The sequence below is a fragment of the Lissotriton helveticus genome, chromosome 1_1 (genome assembly GCF_964261635.1).
Source record: "Lissotriton helveticus chromosome 1_1, aLisHel1.1, whole genome shotgun sequence".
NCBI lineage: Eukaryota > Metazoa > Chordata > Amphibia > Caudata > Salamandridae > Lissotriton > Lissotriton helveticus.
Window position 1 is genome coordinate 621853257 of NC_136057.1, and position 24761 is coordinate 621878017.

Genomic DNA, 24761 nt, shown 5'->3' on the forward strand with positions numbered 1-24761 from the left:
GGCTCATGATGTGCCTTTAGCAGGACATTTGGGGATGGACAAGACCTATGACAGGCTTGTCACCCACTTCTACTGGCCCCAAATGCACAAGAGCTCAGATGCTCATTGTAGGACCTGTCCAACTTGCCAGGCAAGTGGGAAGTGCGGAGGGAAGAACAAGGCTCCCCTCCAACCCTTCCCTGTGGTCAGTACGCCATTCCAACGAGTGGGTATTGATATTGTTGGGCCTCTGGACCCCAAGACAGCCATGGGCAACAGGTTCATCCTGGTCTTGGTGGATCATGCCACCTGGTACCCTGAAGCCATCCCTCTGAGGACAGTGACGGCCCCCGTGGTGGGGCGTGCACTAATGGGAATTTTCTCCAGAGTGGGGTTCCCTCTAGAGGTGGTGAGCGACAGAGGGACCAACTTCATATCCAAGTATATGAAGTCCCTTTGGCAAGAGTGTGGTGTAACCTACAAGTTCACCACCCCTTACCATCCCCAAGGAAATGGGTTGGTTGAAAGATTCAACCGAACCCTGAAGGGCATGATCATGGGCCTGGAAGGTCCAATGAGGCGTAAGTGGGACGTCCTCTTACCATGCCTGCTCTTTGCATACCGCGAGGTGCCACAGAAGTCTCTAGGGTTCAGCCCCTTTGAGCTGCTGTATGGTCACCCCGTGAGAGGACCACTGAGTTTGGTAAAGGAAGGCTGGGAGCAATCTCCCAGGAAACCTCCCCAGAATGTATATAGCTACATGCTGGCCTTCAGAAACCAAACCAGGCGCTTCAGACAACTTGCTGAGGCAAATCTGGAAGCTAGCCAGGAGGAGATGAAGCGGTGGTACGACCAGAATGCCACTCTGGTAGAGCTTCAGCCTGGTCAAGAGGTGTATGTCTTGGCCCCAGTGGAACCCTGTGCACTTCAGGATAAGTGGACAGGTCCATTTGAGGTTGTGGAGCGCAAGAGCTCAGTGACATACTTGGTGGACATGAAGACGCCCAGGAATCCTTTAAGGGTCTTGCATGTCAACCGCCTCAAGCCCCACTTGAAAAGGTCCGAAGTGGGAATGCTGTTGGCCACTGATGATGGAATGGAGGAGGAGTCTGAGCCTCTTCCTGACCTCTTAGTGGCCTGTGAGAAGGATGGGTCAGTGGATGGAGTTAACCTCTCACCCACCCTGACCCCTGAGCAACAGGAAGACTGCCGCCAGTTGCTGGGGCAGTTTCCAGACCTGTTCTCCCTGGTTCCTAGTGTCACAGATTGGTGCGTCCATGATGTGGACACAGGGGACAGCTTACCTGTGAAGCATAAGGCTTACAGGGTAACTGACAGGGTCCGGGCCTGCATCAAGGAGGAGGTCTCCAAGATGCTTGCTCTTAGGGTGGTTGAGTCTTCCAGCAGTCCTTGGTCCAGCCCCGTGGTCTTGGTCCCAAAGGCTGCTGCGCCGGGAGCCACACCTGAACTCCGGTTCTGTGTGGACTACAGAGGACTCAATTCAGTCACCAAGACTGACGCGCACCCTATCCCCAGAGCTGATGAGCTCATTGATCGGCTAGGGGCTGCCCGGTTCCTCAGCACGTTTGATTTAACGTCTGGGTACTGGCAGATCGCCTTGACCGATGGGGCAAAGGAGAGGTCAGCATTCTCCACACCAGATGGGCATTTCCAGTTCCGGGTTATGCCATTTGGGATGAAGAATGCCCCTGCCACCTTTCAGAGGTTGGTCAACCAGGTGTTGGTCGGGCTGGATGAGTTCAGTGCCGCCTACCTGGATGACATCGCAGTGTTCAGTGGCACCTGGCCAGAACACCTGCGGCACCTCTGGGAAGTGTTGATGGCGCTGCGCAAGGCAGGCCTCACAATCAAGGCAAGCAAGTGCCAGATTGGGCAGGGTTCAGTGGTGTACTTGGGACACCAAGTGGGGAGTGGCAAGGTGGCACCCTTGCAACCCAAAATTGAGACCATCCTGGCTTGGGAACCCCCCAAGACCCAGACTGCAGTGAGAGCCTTCCTGGGGCTCACTGGGTATTACAGGAGGTTTGTCAAGGGCTATGGCACTATTGTGACCCCCTTGACAGAACTGACTTCTAAGAAGCAGCCCAGGAATGTGATTTGGACTGACACCTGTCAGAAGGCTTTTGACACCCTGAAGACTGCCATGTGCACGGCGCCCGTGCTCCTGGCTCCTGATTTCTCCAAGGAATTCATAGTGCAAACAGACGCTTCAGAGCATGGTGTAGGGGCTGTTCTCTCACAGATGACTGAGGAGGGCTGGGACCAACCCGTAGCCTTCATCAGTAGGAGGTTACTTCCACGGGAAAGTAGGTGGAGTGCAATAGAGCGAGAAGCATTTGCTGTGGTCTGGGCGCTGAAGAAGCTAAGACCCTACTTGTTTGGGTCTCACTTCCGGGTTCAGACGGACCACAGGCCCCTCAGATGGTTGATGCAAATGAGGGGTGAGAACCCAAAACTGTTGAGGTGGTCCATCTCCCTACAGGGTATGGACTTCACGGTGGAACACCGCCCTGGCACAGATCACGCCAACGCTGATGGTCTGTCCAGATTTTTCCGCCTTAGTGATGAGGAACTCCCTGGGGAAGGGTAGTTCTCCCCACATTTCAGCTGGAGGGGACACGTGTTAGACCTGGCACCTTGGCGTGAGTTTCCCTTCCACTTTTTGCTGTTGTGCCTCAAATGTTTTGATGGTGTCTGCTACTCAGGGCACTGCGCCACGGCCAACCCGTGCCGCAGTGCAAGTGCTCCCTACTGTAAAGTGTACATATGATTGATGTCCATGATTGGTTCATTGGATTGACTGTTAGTCCCTAGTAAAGTGCACCAGGAGTGCCAGGGCTTGTGAATGCCAATACTGCTAGTGGGCCTGCAGCGCTGGTTGCGCCACCCACAGAAGCAGCCTTAAAATGTGTCTAGGGTCTGCCATTGCAGAACCTGCGTGCAGTCTGGTACTGTCACCCTGGCTGGGCAAGTGCACACACTTGCCAGCCCCTGAACCTTCCCTTAAACTTCATATTAGTCACCCCTATGGTAGGCCTGAGGGCAGGGTGCATTGTAAGGATAAGGTAGAACATGCCCTGATGTGTGTGGCATGTTCTAATAGTGAATTACTGCCAAATTCGTTTTTCACTATTGTAAGGCTACCTGTTCCCTTCTAGGCCAGATGGGCTGCTGGAATTATTACACTCTATAATCCCAGCAGGCTCAGGGAACATGGTAGAAATTCATGTTTAGTATGCCTGAACTCAGAATAATAAAATACTTCTTTTAGTAAAGTTTATTTTAATATCCTGGGTTTGCAACTGCTACTTTTAGAAAGTTAGCATTTGCTTGCCTAACCATTTCAGCCCGCCTCTGCTTGGATGTGGATCTGACTGTCTGGTGTGTGTGAGTGACAGGGCTGGGAGTTGACAGGTAGTGATTAGCAGGAGGACCCCTTAATGGGTGGTGGGAGTTTCCCCTGAATGATGCATCAGGCTGTGCTCTGCCTCCACAATGCTGGCTCCGCCCTCCTGGGGAGCGACTGATGACTCAGCCTGCACCTGGCCCAGGAAGGGCCGAAGCTTGTCAACAAAGTACTCAGGCCACTCCTGACCTCTCAATGCCGGCTCCGCCCCCCTGGGGAGCGGCTGATGTGCCTGCCCTCACACTGAATACAGAAGTCATAAGTACCCACAACAAGTACTCAGAGACTGAAGCAGTTATGCAAAGGCCCCCCTGGCCAGTGAGAACAAAAGAAACTGTGTATAAAAGTAGGAGCCCTGCTCCTTGTAAATTAGATCCAGTTTGCGCAAAGAAGAAGCTCTGCCTGAAGAGGAGGACCCTGGAAGCTGCAAGGAGAAGTACTGACTCTGACCCCAAGAGACTGGCCTGTAGTGGGTGCCTTGCTGCTGAAGGAGAGCAGGAGAAGGAAGACTGAAAGACTTTGCTTTTATCCACCTTGTGCTAAAACTTTTACCAAGATCTCCAAGGGCTTGCTGTGAACTTGCCCCCTGACCAGCGCCCCAGGAACAGTGGGCGCTACCCTATCCCCCTGGAAGAAGGAGCCGCTGTGAGCCAGCAACCTGATCGACACAGCTGCTGAAGGAAAGAGGAGCGCGCCGTGAAAGAATCCCTGCGCCCCTCCTACGAGGCCCTTGGCACCCCGACCCGCCGAGCACCGCATCTGCTAACTGGCCGGCACCAGGTGACACTGAAAGGCCCAGCCTCGCTGGTCTAATCACCGTCCCTACCGCCGGCCTAACTGCGAAGCACCGCAAGAACGGACTGAGCCGAGTATCCGCTGTGACCTGAGAGGCTTGTGTGCGCCTCACGCTGCTACCCGGGGCTCTGCCCCCCCCTTTTCCAGGACCTGAGGTGTGTCGCCGTCTACCCGACCCGCGCCGCAACGCCAACCTCCGAGCCAGAGCCGAGCCGCCGCTCGCTCCAACCTCGGGAGGAAGACACCGCGACGTGGACCACCGTGCCGGCCTGCACCCGACCGCTCCCAAAAGACAAAGGTACTGTTTCCCGTCCCGCGGTGCGAGCCGCTGTCCCACCTCGCTCGCACCACCATCTGCTCAGCCGACTCCCCCGGAGCCGCGCAGTGAGCACTCCCCGGGCCCCCGCTCTCTCCCCTGACAGCCGTGCAGCGCGCTCGTCAGGCTGACAGTGACTCCCCGGCCGCCGATCCCGCTAGAGGCGTGAGATTGGGCAGACCGGGTCCGATCGTTGGCGCAGAGAGGCCCTGGCGGATGGAAATTCTTGCTGAAGGAACGTACCAGGACTAGGGAAGAGTCCGCAAACCTTTTTAAGCACCAGAACAATTCTTTTTAACGCTGATACAAAGACCTGTGGCATAATCAAAGAGTAACTGGAACCATTTTCTTAAACTACGCAAAGACTGTATTTACAAGCCTGATCTAAAGATATATATAAAGACGATATTTTTACAGAAATACAGTCTAGTGTCATTGTGTGGTGGGTTGATGGTCGTTGTGTGTGATGTTGCAAATGTTTAACCTTATGTACTCCAGAGTTTAGCCTAGACTGCTTGCGCCACACTACCTAAAGGGCGAGTAGGGGGTTATTTCTGGGAGTAATCCTTTGCCCTGACTTAGAGGAGAGGGTCCCTGCTTGTCGCAAGTACAAACCTGCGCCAACCAGAGACCCCCAATTCTAACACTCTAACAGTTCAAAAGTTACTAAAAACCCAGCAACGTGTTGCCATGCAATGAAAAGCCCATGTCAAAGGTTCACTGGTCACCTATTGTTTTCTTATTACTATGTTTGGGTGTTGAATTGATACTAATGGGGGCAGACTGTGCACCAACGATGTTAACAAGCATAAAATGAAGGAAGAATTAAGTAATACTGAGATCAAATATACTGCATTACACTGCATACACTTTTTACCACATAATTTAGTGAACTCTGCCGCACAATTTGGCTGTCCTCTGCTGCATAATTACAGTGGGCCTGTGCATTGTCTTTACAACAAGTAGGAGTGTGTCACAGACCTGGCTCTACTAATTTAATCAACTGTTTGTTCCTGGGCAAATACTAATCGCCTTGTTCCTCCTTTAGTGATTTGACCATGTGACAGCCCTTTGAAATAACCTTACAGGGCATACCCTCAGTACAGGTCCTTGGAATAGCTTTCATGCACTCATTTAAGGCTGTTTGCATCCTGGTGACTAAAGGCTCTAAGGAAGTTGCATTGCACGGGACCCCTCCTGTGCTGCACTGCGTCCCTGTCTGCTATCCACAAGCACCTCTTTCACAGCTCATCAAAGGGCTGAAAGAGAGGCGCTCGTCTTTTGAAGGGTTGAAAGTGCGCAATTTAGGGTGTCCTGCAGTGTCTTTGTATGGGCAGCGTGAGACATGATCCCCATTCACAGGAGCCGATTACCCTGGGAGAGGTCCTTTGTTCCCGAGCATACTACTTAAGGTGTAGAGCTGCGAGGCCCAGGGGGTGAGGCCCCTTTCCATGTGGCTCCCACGCAGTAATGGCAGTGTGGCGAGGCCCAGGGAAGTTCGTCCCTGCACTTAATATTTCCATAGGCGCACGCACATGATTGCGAGGCCTGGGGCCTCGCGCCTCTACATCACAGCTGTGAGGCCCAAGGCAGGAGCTTTAGAAGTGCGAGGCCCCTTGTTGGTCGGCTGGGCGCGGGGCCCTGGGCAGCTACCCACACTGCCTATGCCTAGCGCCGGCCCTGTCTAACACTGTGTGTTCATTTAACTGTTGGGCAGCGCCCCCACAGCTGTGTCGACTGTGACTCTGCAGCCGAGATCATGCTGCCGAAGGTAGTACTACTGTTTTGTTTACTCACTGTATAATGTGGCGGGACGACAGGACTTTGTAACTGCCAGCACGCCTCCAGACAGTCCCAGGGCTTCTTGAATCCCACCTCACTTCCGTCCAGGACAAGGAGGACGTAAGGTCACACCCCCCGCAGCTCCACAGCCAGTTATCAAACCATTGAAGGCAGAGGCCCCCGCTCGGGTGTCTCTGTATTGGGCACTACCTCGGCCGGTCCGTCTGACGTCATGCCTGGCTCAGGCTGTAATCAGTGAGTGACTCAACCGCTCGGCACCACACGGCCCGGGTGGGAATATTAATACAGTAGGCACTTAAGATAAATTGTAGCAGCAGTGCACATAATTAACTGTTACTGTGCTGGTGGCAGCTGAGCGCCCGGCGGCACGTCTGCAGGGAGCAGCAGAGCCGGTGCAGGCCACAGGCGCGCGTGCGCTCCAGCAGCCTTCAATGGCCAGTACTTCATTGCTGGTAAAGAGCCAGTGGGATTAAAATGCGTGATAATGCATTTCAGTGCGGTGATGTGGAACAACACACTGTAATGCATTAGTCACGTTTGATGCGTGATACTTGGCAGGACTGTTATCATGCAAATATGTGGCAGGTGTTTAATAACAGGGCTTAGTGTGAAAAGGAAAGCATAATTAGCTGTCAAACACCCGAGATCTATGGCCGGCACATTAACTGAAGAAATGCGCTTAGCAAAAACAAAAAACACGATACCCAAGCTTTCAAGAGCTGATCCCGGAGCTTGACCTCGGAAGTGGTGCTGCCATGAGGGGTGAGGCCACTTTGCGGGTGGCAGAGGGGAGGGGTGAGGAAGGAACGTATAATGCGCTAATAAATACGCAAATTCTTCCACTTTTTGTTTGTAACCAGAAGGGTGGGGGTGGATATACGATCCCAGCTGTTCAGAACTACTGTACTTGCTTTTTTTTAAATTTAATACTAGCAAAAAGTAAGACTTCTACTCCATAGTTTTGTGTTTCCTTTCTAAGAAGGGTTCCGCTGAGCGTCTTATGGCAGGAAGCCACGGACCCCAAAATTAAAATAATGCTAACCCCACGTACTAAGTAAAGAAAACAAGGATGGCTCAGCAATTAGCTGCATTATATATGTTAGCGCTATGTAAGTCCAGATGTTACTGCTGGTGCCCAGTACTTTCTTCGCAAACCAGCAGAAACCAGAGCCTTTGACCTCGCTACACATTAAAGTTATCTCTTATTTGTGGACGGGGGAAGCCTGTTAAACAATGAAGTCTGCAGCTGGTTGGTGCCTTCTGAGGCTGTCGTATTAGAATGCTTAGCTGCCTCGCATACCTCTTATGCACTCCAGAGGCCGGCCGGCTGACTTTGCAAAGACAAGAACTGTCCTCTCCGTGATTCATTAACGGGCCTGTGATGCTAATTGGCAGAATGTTCATAAAAACAGTTTTTGAAGAAGGGTTAATTACAATTCATTACACAGCAACGTGCCCTGCCCCCTGGGCTATTGTTAAAATAATGCTAAAGTTCCAGGGCCTTATACTTTAAGTCTCATTTCAACATGTCACATAAAATGTGTTCATCTAAGTTCCATTCATTAGACTTTAGGCTAAATACCCTTTAGTGGGTTAATTAACATTCCACGCTTACTATATGAAGTTGAGTGGGCCGCAGATTAGCTCAAAGTCATAACAAGCATTTGCAAAAAGCTCAGCGCGTTGTGTTTAATTAGCAACCTGATCCACGACGAGGAATGCAGCTGCCACCCTGCGCGCTGCTACTTGCTCCCGAGAGCAAAACGCCGTGGGAGTGAACATTAAAAAAGACGGTGGGACATGCACCCGCCTTTAGCCATTTGCCTGCTTTCCTTAGTGAAAGAGACACGCAAAAGCCAATCCTATGTGTGGGGGGAGTCAGACCCATACGGAGTAGTTTAGAGTGCTTACAAGAAGCCTCGCAGAGCAGCGCATGCGCGCTGGCTCAGGCTCAACCTAATGAGGCTTGAGGAGACACAGAATTGGGCCCATCCTAATTAACACTTAAGAGTCGCCCCATAAAAGCAGAAAATAGAAGCATGAAATCTTAGATTTAAAACCACCTTATAAATGTGCTACCTAATGTCCAGCTGACAGATGTAGTCTACACAGATATCTTTTGGTCTGAGAGTGTCCAGTAAATGCAAAATGTTCACTTAAAAGCTCATGAAGTAGATCGTTGTGCACTTTGCACAAAGTTGAAAATGTGCATGGCAGGTCTTGTGCCTCCTCATTCATGAATCATTGAAGTCGCTGTTCTATTTCAGGTTACTTGTGTGCGGCGGGGGCTGAAGCAGGACTCGGACGCCATAAGTGACATTTCTGTCTGTTTGTGTGCTCATGTGTATGGCTTCTCACAATATATTTATTGTTCAATTAGTAGTGGGTCTGATTGTTAAGAGCTGTGATTATTATCTACAGGTCAGATGGAGTAGGGTATTGGGGAGGGGAGACAGTGGCTATTGTTTTATTTCTTAATATTAACACAAAAATAGATCTGATCAGTTAAGCTTTTTTGAAAGTAGGAGCCGATTTAACACATGCTGATGTGCGCACAAAAGGAAACCTGGCTAGAAGATACTAAGGGAATGATTTACAATAAACTAACGCAGCACGGTGCGGCAAGTCATTTTGCTGCGCTGGGCTGTGTTAGTTTGGAAAGCACAGCGATGCAACATTTTTACAACAATCTGCTGCATCTCTGTGCTTCCCCTGCACTGGCGCACAAACTGCTACCATGCGCCGACGCAGGTCCCCTTGCACCGTGGTGCAAGGTTGCCTGCGTCGTGGGGAGATTGTTTTTGTTCCGGAAGGGTTCCTTTCCTACACAAAAACAATCTGAAATGCCGTTTTTCAACTTATGTGTGCTGCATTAGCACACATAGATGTTGAAAAACAGCATTCTTTCAATTCTAGTTTATGTGCAGGAAGGGAATCCTTCCTGAACAAAAATAATCATTAGAGGTGATTTCCTCTTTCAACGTGCACTGCAGATGCAGCACCCATAGAAACAGGAAACAAAAACGAGGAGAAATGTATCAATTTCTCCTTGTTGCGCCTTCCCTGGGGAGGAGTAGCATTCACAGGCTTTTCCAGATTTACGATTCCTCGTAAATCTGGAAATGTGTCTCGTTCCATGGGTGTTGCGTGGAAACACCCGCAGCAACACCCATAGAACTCCCCTTTCACGCAAAGTGCTGTGTGTTAAGAGACTATATTTACAAGGACAGGAAAGCCACGCAGGGTGGCTTTTCCTCTCCTTGTAAATATAGGGCAGTGTATTGCGCTGCCAGTGCGTCGCAGAAAGTGATGTATTGGCAGCACAAGGAGCTTGTATATCTGCCCCTAAGTGGGTAGGTTGAAACACTTTCAAAACATACACACATGATGTATTATTAGAGTGGTAATCTAAAATATCTGACAGTTTCCTCGGAAGGCCCTTTAGGTCGCCTATTTTGACTAAATACTTCATATAATAGGTCACAGAATGAAAAATGACTGCTTGGCATCAGAACGGTTTGTTAGGAGTTCGCCACAAGATAGTTCAAATTCACTGTTAAACAATGTTCTGACTTAAATGTATGCTCTAGGTGGGAGACCTGGTGGGGCGCTGGCAGGACTCGTAAAAAATAGGGTATGTGCTGCTCATGAAAATAAAGGACAAGGTGAAGGAGTACACATGGACCAAACGGAAGGTAACCTCTGAGCATAATGGCTGAATGTGTGCTCCCTAAACCAAACGAATATCATGGTTACCAGCTGTAGAACGTCTTTTGAAGTGGGTACCATCTGAGCCATTCCAAAATAAGGACATTAATACACCTGTACCAGACAGGGTTCATTCCAGATTTACCATCCAGCTGCAATCTGCACCAATAACACCGTAATCTGTTCAAAGTCTCGAGCAGGATCGACTATGAATGCGAGAAAGCCTTCAAGTATGATTCTTGTATTTAAGGAACAGGGTTGAACTTCTGGATCAGTCCTTTTGTAAGGGTTTCTAAGCTAAGCAGTGAACCCTTGTGTGGGTTTACTCGAGTGTCAGGGACGTACTTTGTCCCACCTGTTATTTGAAATAGCCATAAATTCACAGACCTCAGTTCTATCTGGAGGGTGTAGGGTATAACGGCGCATAGCGTAGAATCTAAATCAACACAATATGCAGATTATTTTCTTATATTTGTGTCTGATACAAAGACCAGTCTCGCACTAATTAGCGAGGTTTCTGATCGTTATGTAAATTGGATTCAATTAAAGTGTTTGTGCTCTTATTTAAATGTGCAACTATCACGTTAATATACTTTGATATTCACAAATGCAATGTTTTGCGAGGCACATTGCATCAGTAATATTCTAAAATGCTTCATTGGCCCGAAAGAAATCACCCTAACAGGTACGCATGCACTGATTTTTGGTGCTTATTGCAAGAGACAAGTTAAGCAATGCACATTGGGGTTTAAAACAAGGCAGGAATTTACTTGAAAGCTGTGTCTGACTGCGACGCTGAATGTGCTAGTGTGTCACATGGAATGTACTGTAACACCTTTGTCATAAGTGATTCATGTTTTTCAGTGAATTCAACGTTCGTATTTTCAACAAAAAATCAACTCTTCTGAAATCTTAAAAGTTTATACAGATACCGATCTATCATTGCGTGCAAAGGCAGCACCTATAAAGAGTCAAAATATATTTCCAGAGCAAAGTTCTTTTCTGCTGTGTGCAGTACATACTAGTGTCCCCTTCCCCCTCACATGCTCGATCTTTGTTATCGTTCAGCATTGTATAACATTGTTTTTAATGTTAAGACACTCGGTGTCAGTCTTGTTGGCCGGACCCCAGGCTGAATTGTGTGCCTCTGATTGAAATGAGTGAGTGGGTGTAAGTTTGCTTAAAATTGCATATTTTTGAGCACATGGCTACAATTTCATTATTTACGTTCCTTTGTCATAGGTATTGGAGCCTCGTTTTAATGTTGAAACACTGGCTCAGTTACTCAACATCCCACCAAACAAAACCCTGCTTCGACGTCATTTGGCAACGCATTTCAACCTCTTGGTAGGTAATGAAGCACAACAGCAGAAGCAAGAAGCTTTAGAGTCACCTGACTATGTACTACTGACGGCCACTGCTAAAGTGAAGGTAAGAGAAGACCCATCTTATGTCAAATATAATGTCAAAGTTATCTAATTGTAATTCACACACTGTAGAGCCAGACCATTTTGTTGCACACTATTTCTTCAGCTTGTAGAACTCATGGTATCAAAATTAAGTTTGATGCTTTTTCTTGTTGTTATTTAAGCAATGGCTGCACTAAAAGAAGATTTCTCGTAGGGAGGCAGTAGCTAAGGGCTGCATTAATAAGCTGGTTATTCTTCCAGAAAAACAGATTGATTTTGATAAAATAACACACCAGCATTGAAAAAAGTAGAGCTTGCTTATCTCAATGTCAAGTAGTAAAATCTAGCCCAGATTTCAGAATGTCCACAGATATGGAAGTAATTGCCACCGAAATGTATACTTAAATATTTTTTTCAGGCATATTTATTGTGAATATTCTGTCAAGTTGGCCAGAGAACTCGTGATCTAAAAATGACATTTCATTATTTAAAATGGTATTTTAGCATTAGCTTGTTTGTTTAATGTTTCATAATATGAACCTAATGGTCGTAACATTCATTTGGATTTGGTACACTTTTAATGAGTTTATCTCAGTTGTTGCATGTAATGCTGCTGTTGGCTGCATTCTGACGTTTCTTTGGTATTCCGTTTGTGTTGGATTGCACCCTAATACCAATATCAAATTTAATGTCTTTAACACTTTCTACTAGCCAAAGAAGCCGGTATTTGGAAGTTTTGGAAGTTTGAGAAAGAAGAAGCAGGAAGATGGAGAAGAGTATGTATGTCCGATGGAATTGGGGCACTTATCCGGAATAAATTCTGGGAAAGGATATAAGCCTGGAATGGATTTGAGGCTATATGATGATGAGGATTTGGACAGGCTAGAACAGGTGAGCTTTTGTAACCTTGCTGTTGCTGATTAAATGCTGAGATACAACACTTCTATAACTGATTGTGCAGTTTATATTTAGAGATGTCTTAACAGGAATTGAAACTAAAAAAGAAAAAACATTGTATAAGATACAATGCCATGTGTGACTTGATCTGTTTATCGAATCATGCTATCAGAAAAGCATATTTTCTGAAACCATTTTCAAAATAGTGTATTTTAAAACTTTGAGATTGTTGAGGTACTTTGGATAATTTAAAATTATGTAACAAGCAGCACCCTTGGCACTAGTCCTAATTGTGTCCTATCCCAATTTGTGTGTATAAAATTGTCTGTGCTGAAGCTGAAACTTGAAGACTCTTAAATCATGGTAAATATTTTGATATCCTTCTAGAGGCGAAGTTTTAAGTTTGAGTTCTTGTTTCATGTTTCTTTCGTGCCCTCCTCCATTTGTCCTTACACTAACCTCCTTTACTTCCTATCGGATTTCTCCCTCGGCCACCTCCTATCCCCTAACAGCCTCTGCTCCCTGCTTCTGGCCTGCCCTGTTTGTCCTCACACATACCTTCTAAAGTCTGTCTCCCTAGTGGCTGTCCCCTGCAAAGTTTTCAAGCACCCAATTAATCTCTTACCTTTCACTACTCCCACTTCCCCTAACCTATGCTTTCTCCTCTCTCTACCTTTTTTCCTCTCTACCCTGTCTCCTCTCCTGATCCTTTCTTCTTCATACTTCTTTTTGGCCTTGTCTTACCCTTCAATCTGTCTGTCTCTCCCCCATCTCCACTTACTTTCCACCCACTTCTAGCTCCCTCTCTTTCTCATATATTCTTGTCTAGACCCATTTCCCCACATTCTTATGTCCATTCAATCCCTACAACTCTTGCTTCCACATCTGATAGAGAGTTCTAGCTGCAGATTCCTTACCTTTGGAATTCCCCAGGTGTCAAACAGGATCCGGAAACTTTTGCGTGAGCAGTACACTTGCGCGTCGTCAGCTGGCTCCATTCTGCTCCAGGTTACATCGTCAGCATGGTTAGTGTTGGTTATGGCGTCGTGGTTACCGATAAAGAAAACGCGCGGACGTCAGTTTTTTTCTCCACGTGCCTGTTAAGCGCTGATCCGGTGAAGAACTACCCCTCTGTCTCTTTTTTGACAGGCCTTTTTCAACATTTTGTTGTGGAATTCTTTTCTTGTGTATTGTTGATGTCATCTAGCCGTACAGAGTTTAACCATGTGGGGCCTGTCACCCCGCCATGTCAGTAACTGACTCCCACCTCATCTGCTTGTGGTGCCTTGAGCACAACAACGAAACGAAGTTGTGCTACGATTGCCGGGTCATGGCTCGGAAGGGCTTGCAGGAGTGATCTTTGAAGTTCTTTGCGGCCCGGCAGTCGAGTGACACTCTTTAGAGATCCCTTTTGAGGAAGAGGAGGTCGCAGAACCATTCCAGGAACCCCAAGTCCTCTTCTTCTCACTCGAGGTCCTCAGGACACTCGAGGAAGAGGCACAAAAATAAGTCCAAGCGGACTTCGACTTTACATCGTCTGCCATTCGTCGACCAGACAGGCATGGAGCATCGACATTCTAGGCATGGTTCTGTGGAGCCGGAACCAGGTTCGATTCCGCGACTCCCCCCTTTTCTGGAAGCCAGAATGACCCCCGCTCAAATGAAGGAATTTTCCGAGGTCAGGCTCCACATATTTGACTGGGCCGACTCCTCCGCTGTGCTTTTAGGACCCCTGGGTTGGAGGAGGCCCCACCAGGTTATATGTCCTCTTCACAAGCCACGGAGCTGGTGGGGTCTTATGGATCCGATTCTGGATTTGGGTCAACGTCTGTCGTACCAATACAATCTTCCCCCAGCATCAGACCGAAAGTAGATGCCCCATCCTATTACCCGACGACTCGGAGTCGGATCGACGTAGCTTGACGACGACTCCTGTGCCAGCAGAGCCTAGAGGTTCTACGTCTTAGCCTGTGCTTATTTTAGGATATTTCAGGCATGGGTGATGATTGAGAGATATCTATGGACCCTTTAGACCTACAACTGGATGTTCCTTTGGAACAATTGGACTGGTGTGAGGATCTTGGGGAAGCCAGTGGTCTGGGCACATCTCCATGTACTGGAATGCTCTCTCCATCTAGTGTTGCTACGGAGGAGGGGGCATTTGATGCCATGGTGGTGAGGAGGGTAGCTGAGGTTCTTGGCCTGGAACTGCCCTCAGTGTAGATCAGGACTAATCTCGTGACCGAGTTGCTCCGGCCTGGGGCTTCCACGTTCAGATCCCTTTTTCCCTTTAATGAATCACTAAAAGATGTCCTTCTTGGCACGTGTTCCATGCCTAGCACAGGGGCTCCTGTGAACAGGACAATCACACGCCACCATCGCCCTGCACCAAGCTATCCAAAGTTCCTTAGCCAACACCCCGCCTCTGAGAGCTTGGCAGTTCAGGCTTCAACATTCCATAGCGTCCCTTGCCACGTTCCCTTCCGCACCTCTAGATAGGGAATCCAAGAGGCTAGATGCACTTGGGAAGAAGATGTTTTTGCGGTTGGTGAATAACATATGCTTATTAAGCCACTTCTCGCACACCCTTTGGGAAATGGTTGTGCAAGTGCTGCCACAGGCCCCGAAGGAGGCCCAGGCTGCACTCTCCCAGGCAGTGAAGGATGGGAGAGATTCAGCAGAATTCACCATCAGGTGTGGTTTAGACACAGGGTTTTGTCGACAATGGCCTTACGGTGCCGCACCTGGCTGAGAACATCTGGCTTCTCCGGTGCTATCCAGGCTAATCTCATGGACATGCCTTTAGACTGGACTCGTCTTTTTGGAGAGAAAGTGGACTCTGCCTCGAAGCGCTTCAAGGAATCTCCTGCTACGGCCAGATCCTTGGGCCTCTCGGACACATCTTGTGCCCAGTCTAGCTTTCTCCCCTTACATGGCAATGGAAGGGGTTTTCAACCACGTCCACCATATCCCAGATACCATCCTACGCAGACTCCCCAAGTTGTGCGAGGAAATGGACGCAGTTCATTCCGACCTCGGTATGGTACCCAGAAGTCATCTGCCAACCAGTCCTCAGCAGCTGCAGCCTCCAAGCATTCCTAGTTTGATTCTGTAAGGTCACGTTACTCTAGTCAGAGGAAGAATTCAACACCATCTCCTCCCCAGGAGGTCCAAAACATCGGACAAATGGGTCTTGCAGATTATTCAGGAAGGCTTTTATTTTCCTCCTCCTTTACCGTCAACTCAAGAACGGCTGGCAGAGGATCATCTAGCATTACCCCAAGAGGAAGTTACAGCGGTCCTGGCCAAGGGAGCTATAAAAGGGTTTTGATTTCAGAAAAAAGCAGGGGTTGTTACTCCAGCTACTTTCTGATACTGATAAAGAACAGAGGGTTGAGGCCCATTTTGGACCTTCAGTCCATCAATCTTTTCCTCAAAAAGGAGAAATTAAAGATGCTTATGTTGGCTCAGGTCTTTTCTGCCCTTGGCCAAATGGCTGGTAGCATTTGACTTGCAGGATGCATATTTTCACATCCCCATCCTGCCTGCCCACAGGCGTTACATGTGGTTCAAGGTAGACCATGAGCACTTTCAATTCACTGTGCTTCCATTTGGCCTTATAAGGGCCCTGGGGTGTTCACCAAGGTGATGCATTGGTCGCAGCTCATCTGCGCAGATTAGTGGTGTTCGGTTTTCCCTATCTCGATGACTGGCTGTTGAAGGCGCCTTTGCCCCAGGCTGACGTCTCCCACCTCCAAACTATGGCGAACCTCCTGCATTCTCTGGGGAGATCTATAAATGTGCAAAAGTCAGACCTGACTCTGTCTCAGATGCTCCCTTTCATCTGAGCTGTTCTGGACACAGTGCAGTTTTGGACTTATCCTCACGAGCAGCGAGTCCAGGATGTTTGGGTTATGATACCGGTGTTTCAGCCTATAGCTTGGAATTCAGTGAAAATTAATCTGAGGCTGCTGGGACTCATGGCTTTCTGCATCCTATTGGTAAATCACGCCAGATGGCGTATGGAGCATATGAAACCTGAAGTTCCAGTGGGGACATGAGGGGAATCTCTCCAACATAGTCCAGATCTCAGAGGGAACTGCGAAGGACTTGATGAGGTGGTTGACAAACCACGATTTGGTCAGTGGCAAACCCCTCTCCCGTCCCTAATCAGATCTCACAGTAGTGACAAATGTACCACTCCTTGAATGAGGCATCCATCTGGAAGAGGTGGAGATCAGGGGACACTGGTCTCCAGCAGTCGAGGCTCCACATCAGTTTGTTGGAGCTTTGACACTTGGCACTGAAAGCTTTTCTTTCATCTGTCAAGGGGAAGTTAGTGCAAGTGTTCACAGACAACACTACCGCCATGTGGTACTGCAACAAGCAGGGCGGGTGGAATTGTGGACTCTTTGTCTGGAGTCCCTACATCTCTGAACATAACAGGAACTGCAGGGCATACCCCTAGAGGGTCAACACCTGGCAGGTTCTGTGAATGCCAGGGTAGACAAACTCAGCCATCGATGCGCAATCAGAGGCTTTGTCATACCACAGTGAGATCTTAATTTTGTCCTCGCATCTCTCATGTGTGCTCTCATCGAACCATTACGTAATTGTCACCTCCAGCTGCTTACCATCAAGACAGCCTTTTCTGGTGTTGATGACATCTGCCCGGAGAGTGAGTGAGGTGCAGGCTTTATCATGCAAGCCTCCCTAAATTATGACTTTTGTGGTTAAGGTGGTGCTTCGTTCTTACCAAAAGTGGTGACCCTTTTCCATCTGGGTCAATCAATCACTCTGCCCACCTTTTTTGCTCCCCCATCCCTCTAAGGAAGGGGAGCGTCTCCATCATCTGGACTGAAAAAGAGCATTGTCGTTCTACCTTGACCGCACAAAAGAGTTCTGGGTGGACGACTGTGAGAGACTGGCTTAGTATATGATGCTCACTTATGTAACTAATCCAAACAACCCTTATGGTGGTTTTAGTGGTCTTAGACAACCTTAGAAAGCTCTCTAAGTGGTAGCTGTGGAAAGCAGTTTCAGGCTTAGTCCAGAAGGAGTGTAAAGCAGTTTGTTTTACCAGAACTTAATTTTATTGGTATAGGTGAAGTGAAAAAGAACCACACACTATTTATAAAAATATGCATTTATTATAAGATACTCACTAACACATCACAATATCTCTTACCCGGAGATATAACACAATGCACATGATACTCGGCAAATAAAACAGGTAAGTAGCTGTAACGGAGTAGCCATACAGGATAACCACGTCACTGGTCAAGGGACATTACGGGACGTTTTTCCACCTTCAACACCCCTCTTCTACCCTTCACAGAGCATCAGTGCCCAAGCCAGCACACAGGAGAACGAGGAGATTCACTGGCCCTTTAAGGGAAGAGGGGTTGGCCAAACGGCTAAGGCACACGACCTCGGACCTGGGGATCTGGGTTCGAGTCTCGGTAACGATGCCAAAAACCCCCTGTGATTCTGGGCAAATCACTTAATCTCCCCGTGCCTAAAATGAAAGTGTGTCCTCATGTAACGTAACTGGTGCTATGTAAAGCGCTCTGATAACTGATTCGGTTCGGTTCTAGTTCGCGCTATATAAAACTGCAAAAAAAAAAAAAAAGGATCAGACAGCAGAGGAATGGGCGGGGCTGTATGATGAGGTGGAGACGTCTTATTGGAGACGTCTTATACGAAGGAACGCCAGAACCAGGTGTGCTTGTTCACCCGGAGAGAAACTAATGAGGAGAGAAGGTCTACGGACGTGGAAGCAGAGGGAACGGAAGATTCGAAGGACGGTGAAGTTGCGATCTCAAGAGCGGACGAGAAGCCAGGAGGCCAACGGCTTTACGAGTCGCCCAGCCACACATCCAGGGGAGGTGTGTGGCTAACCCAGGTACGTGAAACTATCCGGAACTGGGTGGGACGTAAGGGCGGTTCGCCTAATTAACCTCGATACCTCCTGGACCTGGTGTACCTTTTCCCGGGCACTGTCCTGCACCTTTACCGTTACTTATAAAAGAGTGTTACACCGGTTACTGTGTCCTCAATCCTTTTTCCCTCACAAATAGACAAATGTAAAGCACCCTTCTCACGAGAGATTATTTCTATTTGTTTGAAACCGAGAGTCAAGACGGATCCGGAAGAAGAAAGACGACGACGGAGTCCAGAAGGCTTTCACCGACTCGACCCCTCTGAGCGTCACCCTAGACGACCCAATAGAAGTAGATCTCCACGACGGAATACACCCTTAAGGAGAACATGTACCGATCACCTGTACAATATAATAAAGCCCGTTAAAACTAAAACCCGCTTATTACCGATTCCTCTTGACCCCGTCACAGTGGTGGAGAATGCGGGCACAGACACCATCTGTATAGAAAAGATGGAAACAGTAGTACAACAACTAGTGAAAGGGCAAGAGAGACTTGAGTGGGTTGTAGAACAACAACTGTCATCCGCACAAGCTGACCGAGAGATTTTGAAAAAAGCTTTAGAAGAACGAACCGAAGTCCCCCCTATCCACCCTGGACTGACCCAGTACAGCGGACTGGGAGGGGGGAAAGGCCCATTACACATGGAGCGCCAGCAGTTTCTCTTCAAAAATACCAACATGGAGAAGATCCCGACTCGTTCCTTTTGAACTTTGAACGAGCAGCTAGAGCATGCGGGTGGCCCACCAGTAAATGGCCCTTCTTCCTAGCACCCTTACTAGGAGGTGAAGCACATGCCGCATACCAAGTAGCCAACCCCAACGGAGATACTCCTTATAAAGACATAAAGAAAATAATATTAGACCACCTAGGTCTGGACGCAGAGGCCTATTGACTACGGTTCCGAAAAGAGAGAGGGAACGTTGGAGAAAATCCAAAAACTCTTTTTGTTAGACTAAAAATGGCAGCCGATAAGTGGCTCACTCCAGCAACCAGTAGTAAAGAAGAAATACTTGATCGTATCTACCTTGAACAATTCCTAGAGGCTCTCCCTTATGCCGCATAGAGGTGGCTTAGACAACACCATAATCTGACAACAAATCAAGCCGGCAAGATGGCCTCCACATTTTCCCGAGCTCAACCTAAGAATCCTGCTTGGGATTATGAAAAGTCCTATAAACCGAACCCAAAACCAGAAAAGCGATTAACAAGACCAGTGGACCCTCCACGATCTCGCACATGGAGAAACGAACATGCGGGACCATCAGAACCACAGTGCTTCAATTGCGGTAACTGGGGACATATCGCCCGTCTATGCCCAAAACGGAGAAATACAGAGGAACCGATGGAGGTCGGATACCTGCCACAAGCTGTATTATATTCAGCAGAAATGGGAGCTTCATACAGAGTAAGTGTTGAGGTGAATGGTTCCTCTATACAAGCACTATTAGATTCAGGCTGTCGGCAATCTGTTATCCAATCCCAACACTTGCCTTTTGATCAGTATATTCCACAAGAGAAAGTAAATATCAGGTGTGTACACGGGGATATTAGACCTTACCCCTTGGCCAACGTACCATTCCAACCCACCCTGGGAAAACCTCATACTATTAGGGTGGGAGTCCTCGCTACTCTCCCTGAAGATCTCATTATAGGGACAGATAACCCGAGATTTTTACAAATGCTTAAAAAGACTTTGGAACAGGATTCAGACGTACAACACCAAGATAATTTTCATAAAGAACTGGGCACAAAAGGAATTAACTACAAAGAAAAAAATACTGTTGTACTACGTTTTGTAAAATTATCTAAAAATGCTACTACTCCAACAAAAGGCTCCAATAAAGCAGCCGGTTATGATTTATACAGTGCCTATGATTATATAATTCCTGCACAAGAAAAAGTACTGATAAAAACAGACATTCAAATTGCTGTTCCCCCAGGCTGTTATGGAAGACTCGCACCAAGGTCTGGATTGCCGGCGAAGTATATCATTGATGTAGGGGCTGGAGTCATTGATGAAGACTACAGAGGAAATATTGGAATCATCCTTTTTAACTTTGGAAAGAATGAGTTTCAAGTAAAAAAAGGTGATCGAGTCGCACAATTAATTTGTGAGCGCATATCATACCCTACCTTAAAAGAGATGAACATGCTGGATAACACTGAACGAGGTTCTGGAGGTTTTGGCTCCACAGACAAGCAACATGGTCCATTTCCAGCCTTACTCTCACCAGATCCATGGATCATGAATAAAAGTTTTCGTTTCGCACAGTTCAACGATCCTACACTATACAATGCCTGGGAACAGGCTCATGAAAGTCAGGATAAGAATATCAGTGTATATCCCAAATTCGTAATACACAACGATCTACTTTACAGACACGGAAAACCTGACGATCCTCTCCAACTTCTAGTGCCCGTGTCCTTTCGGGAACAAGTATTATTTTTCGGCCACAGTCATTTAATTGCCGGACATACAGGAACGGAGAAGACTACACAAAACATTCTCTCAAAAAAAAATTCTGGCCGGGAATATATAAGGACACATCGGTATATTGCAAGGAATGTGGGATATGTCAGAAGAAAAACATGACCAAACCACCGTCAGTTCCGTGACAACCATTACCTATTATTGGTAAGCCATTTGAGAGAGTCGGCATGGATCTGATTGGGCCCTTACCCAAGACCAGAAAGGGTTTCCAACACATACTCGTGATAGTCGACTATGCCACATGGTTTCCCGAGGCCTTCCCTTTAACAACCGCTACGTCTAAACAGGTTGGCGAAAAAATTATTGAGTTATTCAGCAGAGTGGGATTCCCCAAGGAGATCCTAACGGATCAGGGCACACCGTTTGTATCGAAATTGATGAAAGAAATTTGCCACAATCTGAATATCCACCAGATTCGTGCCTCTGTATACCACCCTCAGACGGACGGCCTGGTGGAGCGTTATAATCGCACTCTGAAATCAACACTCAGGAAGATGATAGAAGTAAGCGGATCAGATTGGGACCAAATGCTGCCTCTAGCATTGTATACCATAAGGGGCCAGAAACATAGCAGTATGGGAACATCTCCATTAGAACTCCTATATGGACGGCTTCCACGATCTCTTCTGGAGATGACCAGAGATGCTTGGGAGAATGAGACTCCTGAGGAAACGGCCGCCACACTAGACTATGCCAGAAACTTGAGAACCAGACTGGGGAAGCTTACAGAATTGGCTTCAACTCACCTGGAGGAAAGTCAGAGACGTCAGAAGACGGCCTATGATAAAGGAAAAAAATGGAGACAACTTCACATAGATGACTGGGCTCTCGTTCTTCTTCCCTCGTCCACACAGAAATTTCGGGCTGAATGGGTCGGACCCTATAAAGTGATTGAAACGATTGGACAAACGAGCTACAAGCTGCAGATAACACAACACAAACAGCAAACATACCACATCAATTTGCTTAAAAAATGGTTGGGACCCCTGCCTGCAGCCGTACATATGGTATCGGATCCACAACGTCACTCCTCCACTCGTGATCAATTAATCCTGAACGATGAAATTACTGTTCAGCAACAAAAAGACCTGCAGAACATACTGTTAAGACATGATTCCTTATTTTCGAACACACCTGGTAGGACAACACTGGCGGAACATTGTATAGACACGCCCCCCGGTAAGAGAGTGAAGATACGCCCTTATAGAATCCCAGAGGCGAGAAGGGCTGCCATCAGAAAAGAAATAACCGACATGTTGGACATGGGGATTATACGTCCCTCAAAAAGCGACTGGTCGAGTCCCATTGTCATGGTTCCAAAGCCCGACGGGAGTCGGCGGTTTTGCATGGATTTTCGTGCCCTTAATGAAATTTCAACATTCGATGCGTACCCGATTTCACGGGTGGACGAACTTATTGAGAAACTGGGTGATGCCCAATACATCACCACGCTGGACCTCACGAAGGGGTATTGGCAAGTGCCCCTCAAAGAGGACGACAGAAGGAAAACTGCTTTTTCCACTGAAGATGGACACTTTGAATTTAATGTACTCCCCTTTGGCCTGCACGGGGCCCCCGCCACGTTTCAGCGCCTCATGAATACTGTTTTGAAAGGCTTGACAGATTTCACCTCAGCATATCTTGACGATATTGTCATCTATAGCCCGGATTGGTCCACACATGTCTCCCACTTACACACGGTCTTCAAAGAGTTGGCAAAAGCAGGTTTGCGGATTAATGCGAAAAAATCTAAAATGGCCTTTCAAAAAGTAAAGTATCTGGGCTATTTACTCGGACATGGAGTTATTGAGCCGCAGATAGAGAAAATTCGGGCCATAGCTGACACACCATTCCCTACGAACAGGAAAGAGATGAGGGCCTTCCTAGGGTTGGTTGGATACTACCGGCGTTTTATACCACAGTTCGCCCACGTGGCTGCCCCCCTCACTGACGCTCTGAAACACCAGGGTAAGTCCACAACCCCCATTAAACCCACAACTGGTATACAGGACGCCTTCCATAGATTGAAATCAATTATCACATCTACACCGGTCCTTACTTCTCCGGACTTCTCCAAATCTTTTATTTTACACACCGACGCCTCTGACTATGGTATTGGCGCGGTCCTTTCCCAGATGGGATCGGACGATCAGGAACATCCCATATTATACATAAGCAGAAAACTCTTTCCCCGTGAGCTAAAGTATGCTACAATAGAAAAAGAATGCCTTGCCATAAAATGGGCCGTAGAGAAGCTCGCATACTATCTTGAAGGACACAAATTTGCACTATATACTGACCATGCCCCCCTGTTGTGGATATTTTCAAAAAAGGGGTGGTGATGGACAGAGTATCTGAGTTAATCAGAACACTCCTACCCAGTCAACAGATCAGGGCTTGATCCATCACCGTTTTTTAGCTCACTGCACCATCCCAGTTCAGAACCTGGCTATATGCAAATGAGTCTGTCCCTGGCCCAGTGCATCATGGGAACAGGGCAGACCAAACTACCAAGCCAATTCTTCACTGGAAAGGAAACAAGCTTCCTGTTGTGGATGGCCCGCAACAAATCGAACAATGCCAGGGTTATGAGGTGGTTTTTGTCCCTTCAGCCCTTTACATTCACTATCCATCACCGAAAAGGTTCGGACAATGTCGGGGCAGATTTTCTATCCCGTCACCCACTCCCCGATCGTGAGTGTCTAAGGGGGGAGGTGTGTAACGGAGTAGCCATACAGGATAACCACGTCACTGGTCAAAGGACATTACGGGACGTTTTTCCACCTTCAACACCCCTCTTCTACCCTTCACAGAGCATCAGTGCCCAAGCCAGCACACAGGAGAACGAGGAGATTCACTGGCCCTTTAAGGATCAGACAGCAGAGGAATGGGCGGGGCTGTACGATGAGGCAGAGACGTCTTATACGAAGGAACGCCAGAACCAGGTGTGCTTGTTCACCCGGAGAGAAACTGACGAGGAGAGGTGGTCTACGGACGTGGAAGCAGAGGGAACGGAAGATTCGAAGGACGGTGAAGTTGCGGTCTCAAGAGCGGACGAGAAGCCAGGAGGCCAACGGCTTTATGAGTCGCCCAGCCACACATCATGGGGAGGTGTGTGGCTAACCCAGGTACGTGAAACTATCCGGAACTGGGTGGGACGTAAGGGCGGTTCGCCTAATTACCCTCGATACCTCCTGGACCTGGTGTACCTTTTCCCGAGCACTGTCCTGCACCTTTACTGTTACTTATAAAAGGGTGTTACACCGGTTACTGTGTCCTCACTCCCTTTTACCTCACAAATAGACAGATGTAAAGCACCCTTCTCACGAGAGATTATTTCTATTTGTTTGAAACCGAGAGTCAAGACGGACCCGGAAGAAGAAAGACCACGACGGAGTCCAGAAGGCTTTCGCCGACTCGACCCCTCTGAGCGTCACCATAGACGGCCCAATAGAAGTAGATCTCCACGACGGAATACACCCTTAAGGAGAACATGTACCGATCACCTGTACAATATAATAAAGCCCGTTAAAACTAAAACCCGCTTATTACCGATTCCTCTTGCAGGTGAGGTTGACGATGCCCTTGAAGTTACAGCTGTGCAGACCAGGCAATGCTTTATAAGACCAGGAGACTGTCCCACATCGGATATCGAGAGCCAAGGGGTCAGTGTCCGGTAGGGGCACGAACAAGCCTTGGCAGCGGCAAACAACGTGGATGAAAAAGGGGCAGGGTCGGGACCAGCAGGGTCCAAGTGACTGACCATGAGCAGGTACGTCAGAGCAGGCCCCGAGCAAGCAGGGGAGCCCACTGAAGCCAAAGAAGACCCTCAAGAGGACCCACGGGCCGAATGCACAGGAGTAGCAAGAGGACCTCTAGCAGCTCACCAATGATGAAGGACCAAGGTGCAGAGGAAGCAGTGAGGGCGAAGATCTTGGCTGCAGTAGTTGCTTGAGGTTAAAGTTTCTTGGAGCCCGAAGATCTCTGGAGG

General features: G+C 48.0%; 1 protein-coding gene across 18 annotated transcripts in view; it reads left to right on the forward strand.

The window, feature by feature from the left end:
* The window catches only part of PPFIBP1 (PPFIB scaffold protein 1), a 978725-nt gene that overhangs the window by 917549 nt on the left and 36415 nt on the right, over positions 1-24761 (forward strand). For all 18 annotated transcript variants that reach the window (XM_078674144.1, XM_078674143.1, XM_078674142.1 and 15 more), the window contains 2 exons: positions 11271-11459; positions 12149-12328. In XM_078674144.1, coding sequence (XP_078530270.1) covers positions 11271-11459; positions 12149-12328 — 369 coding nt within the window. The remainder of the gene's footprint in view (positions 1-11270; positions 11460-12148; positions 12329-24761) is intronic.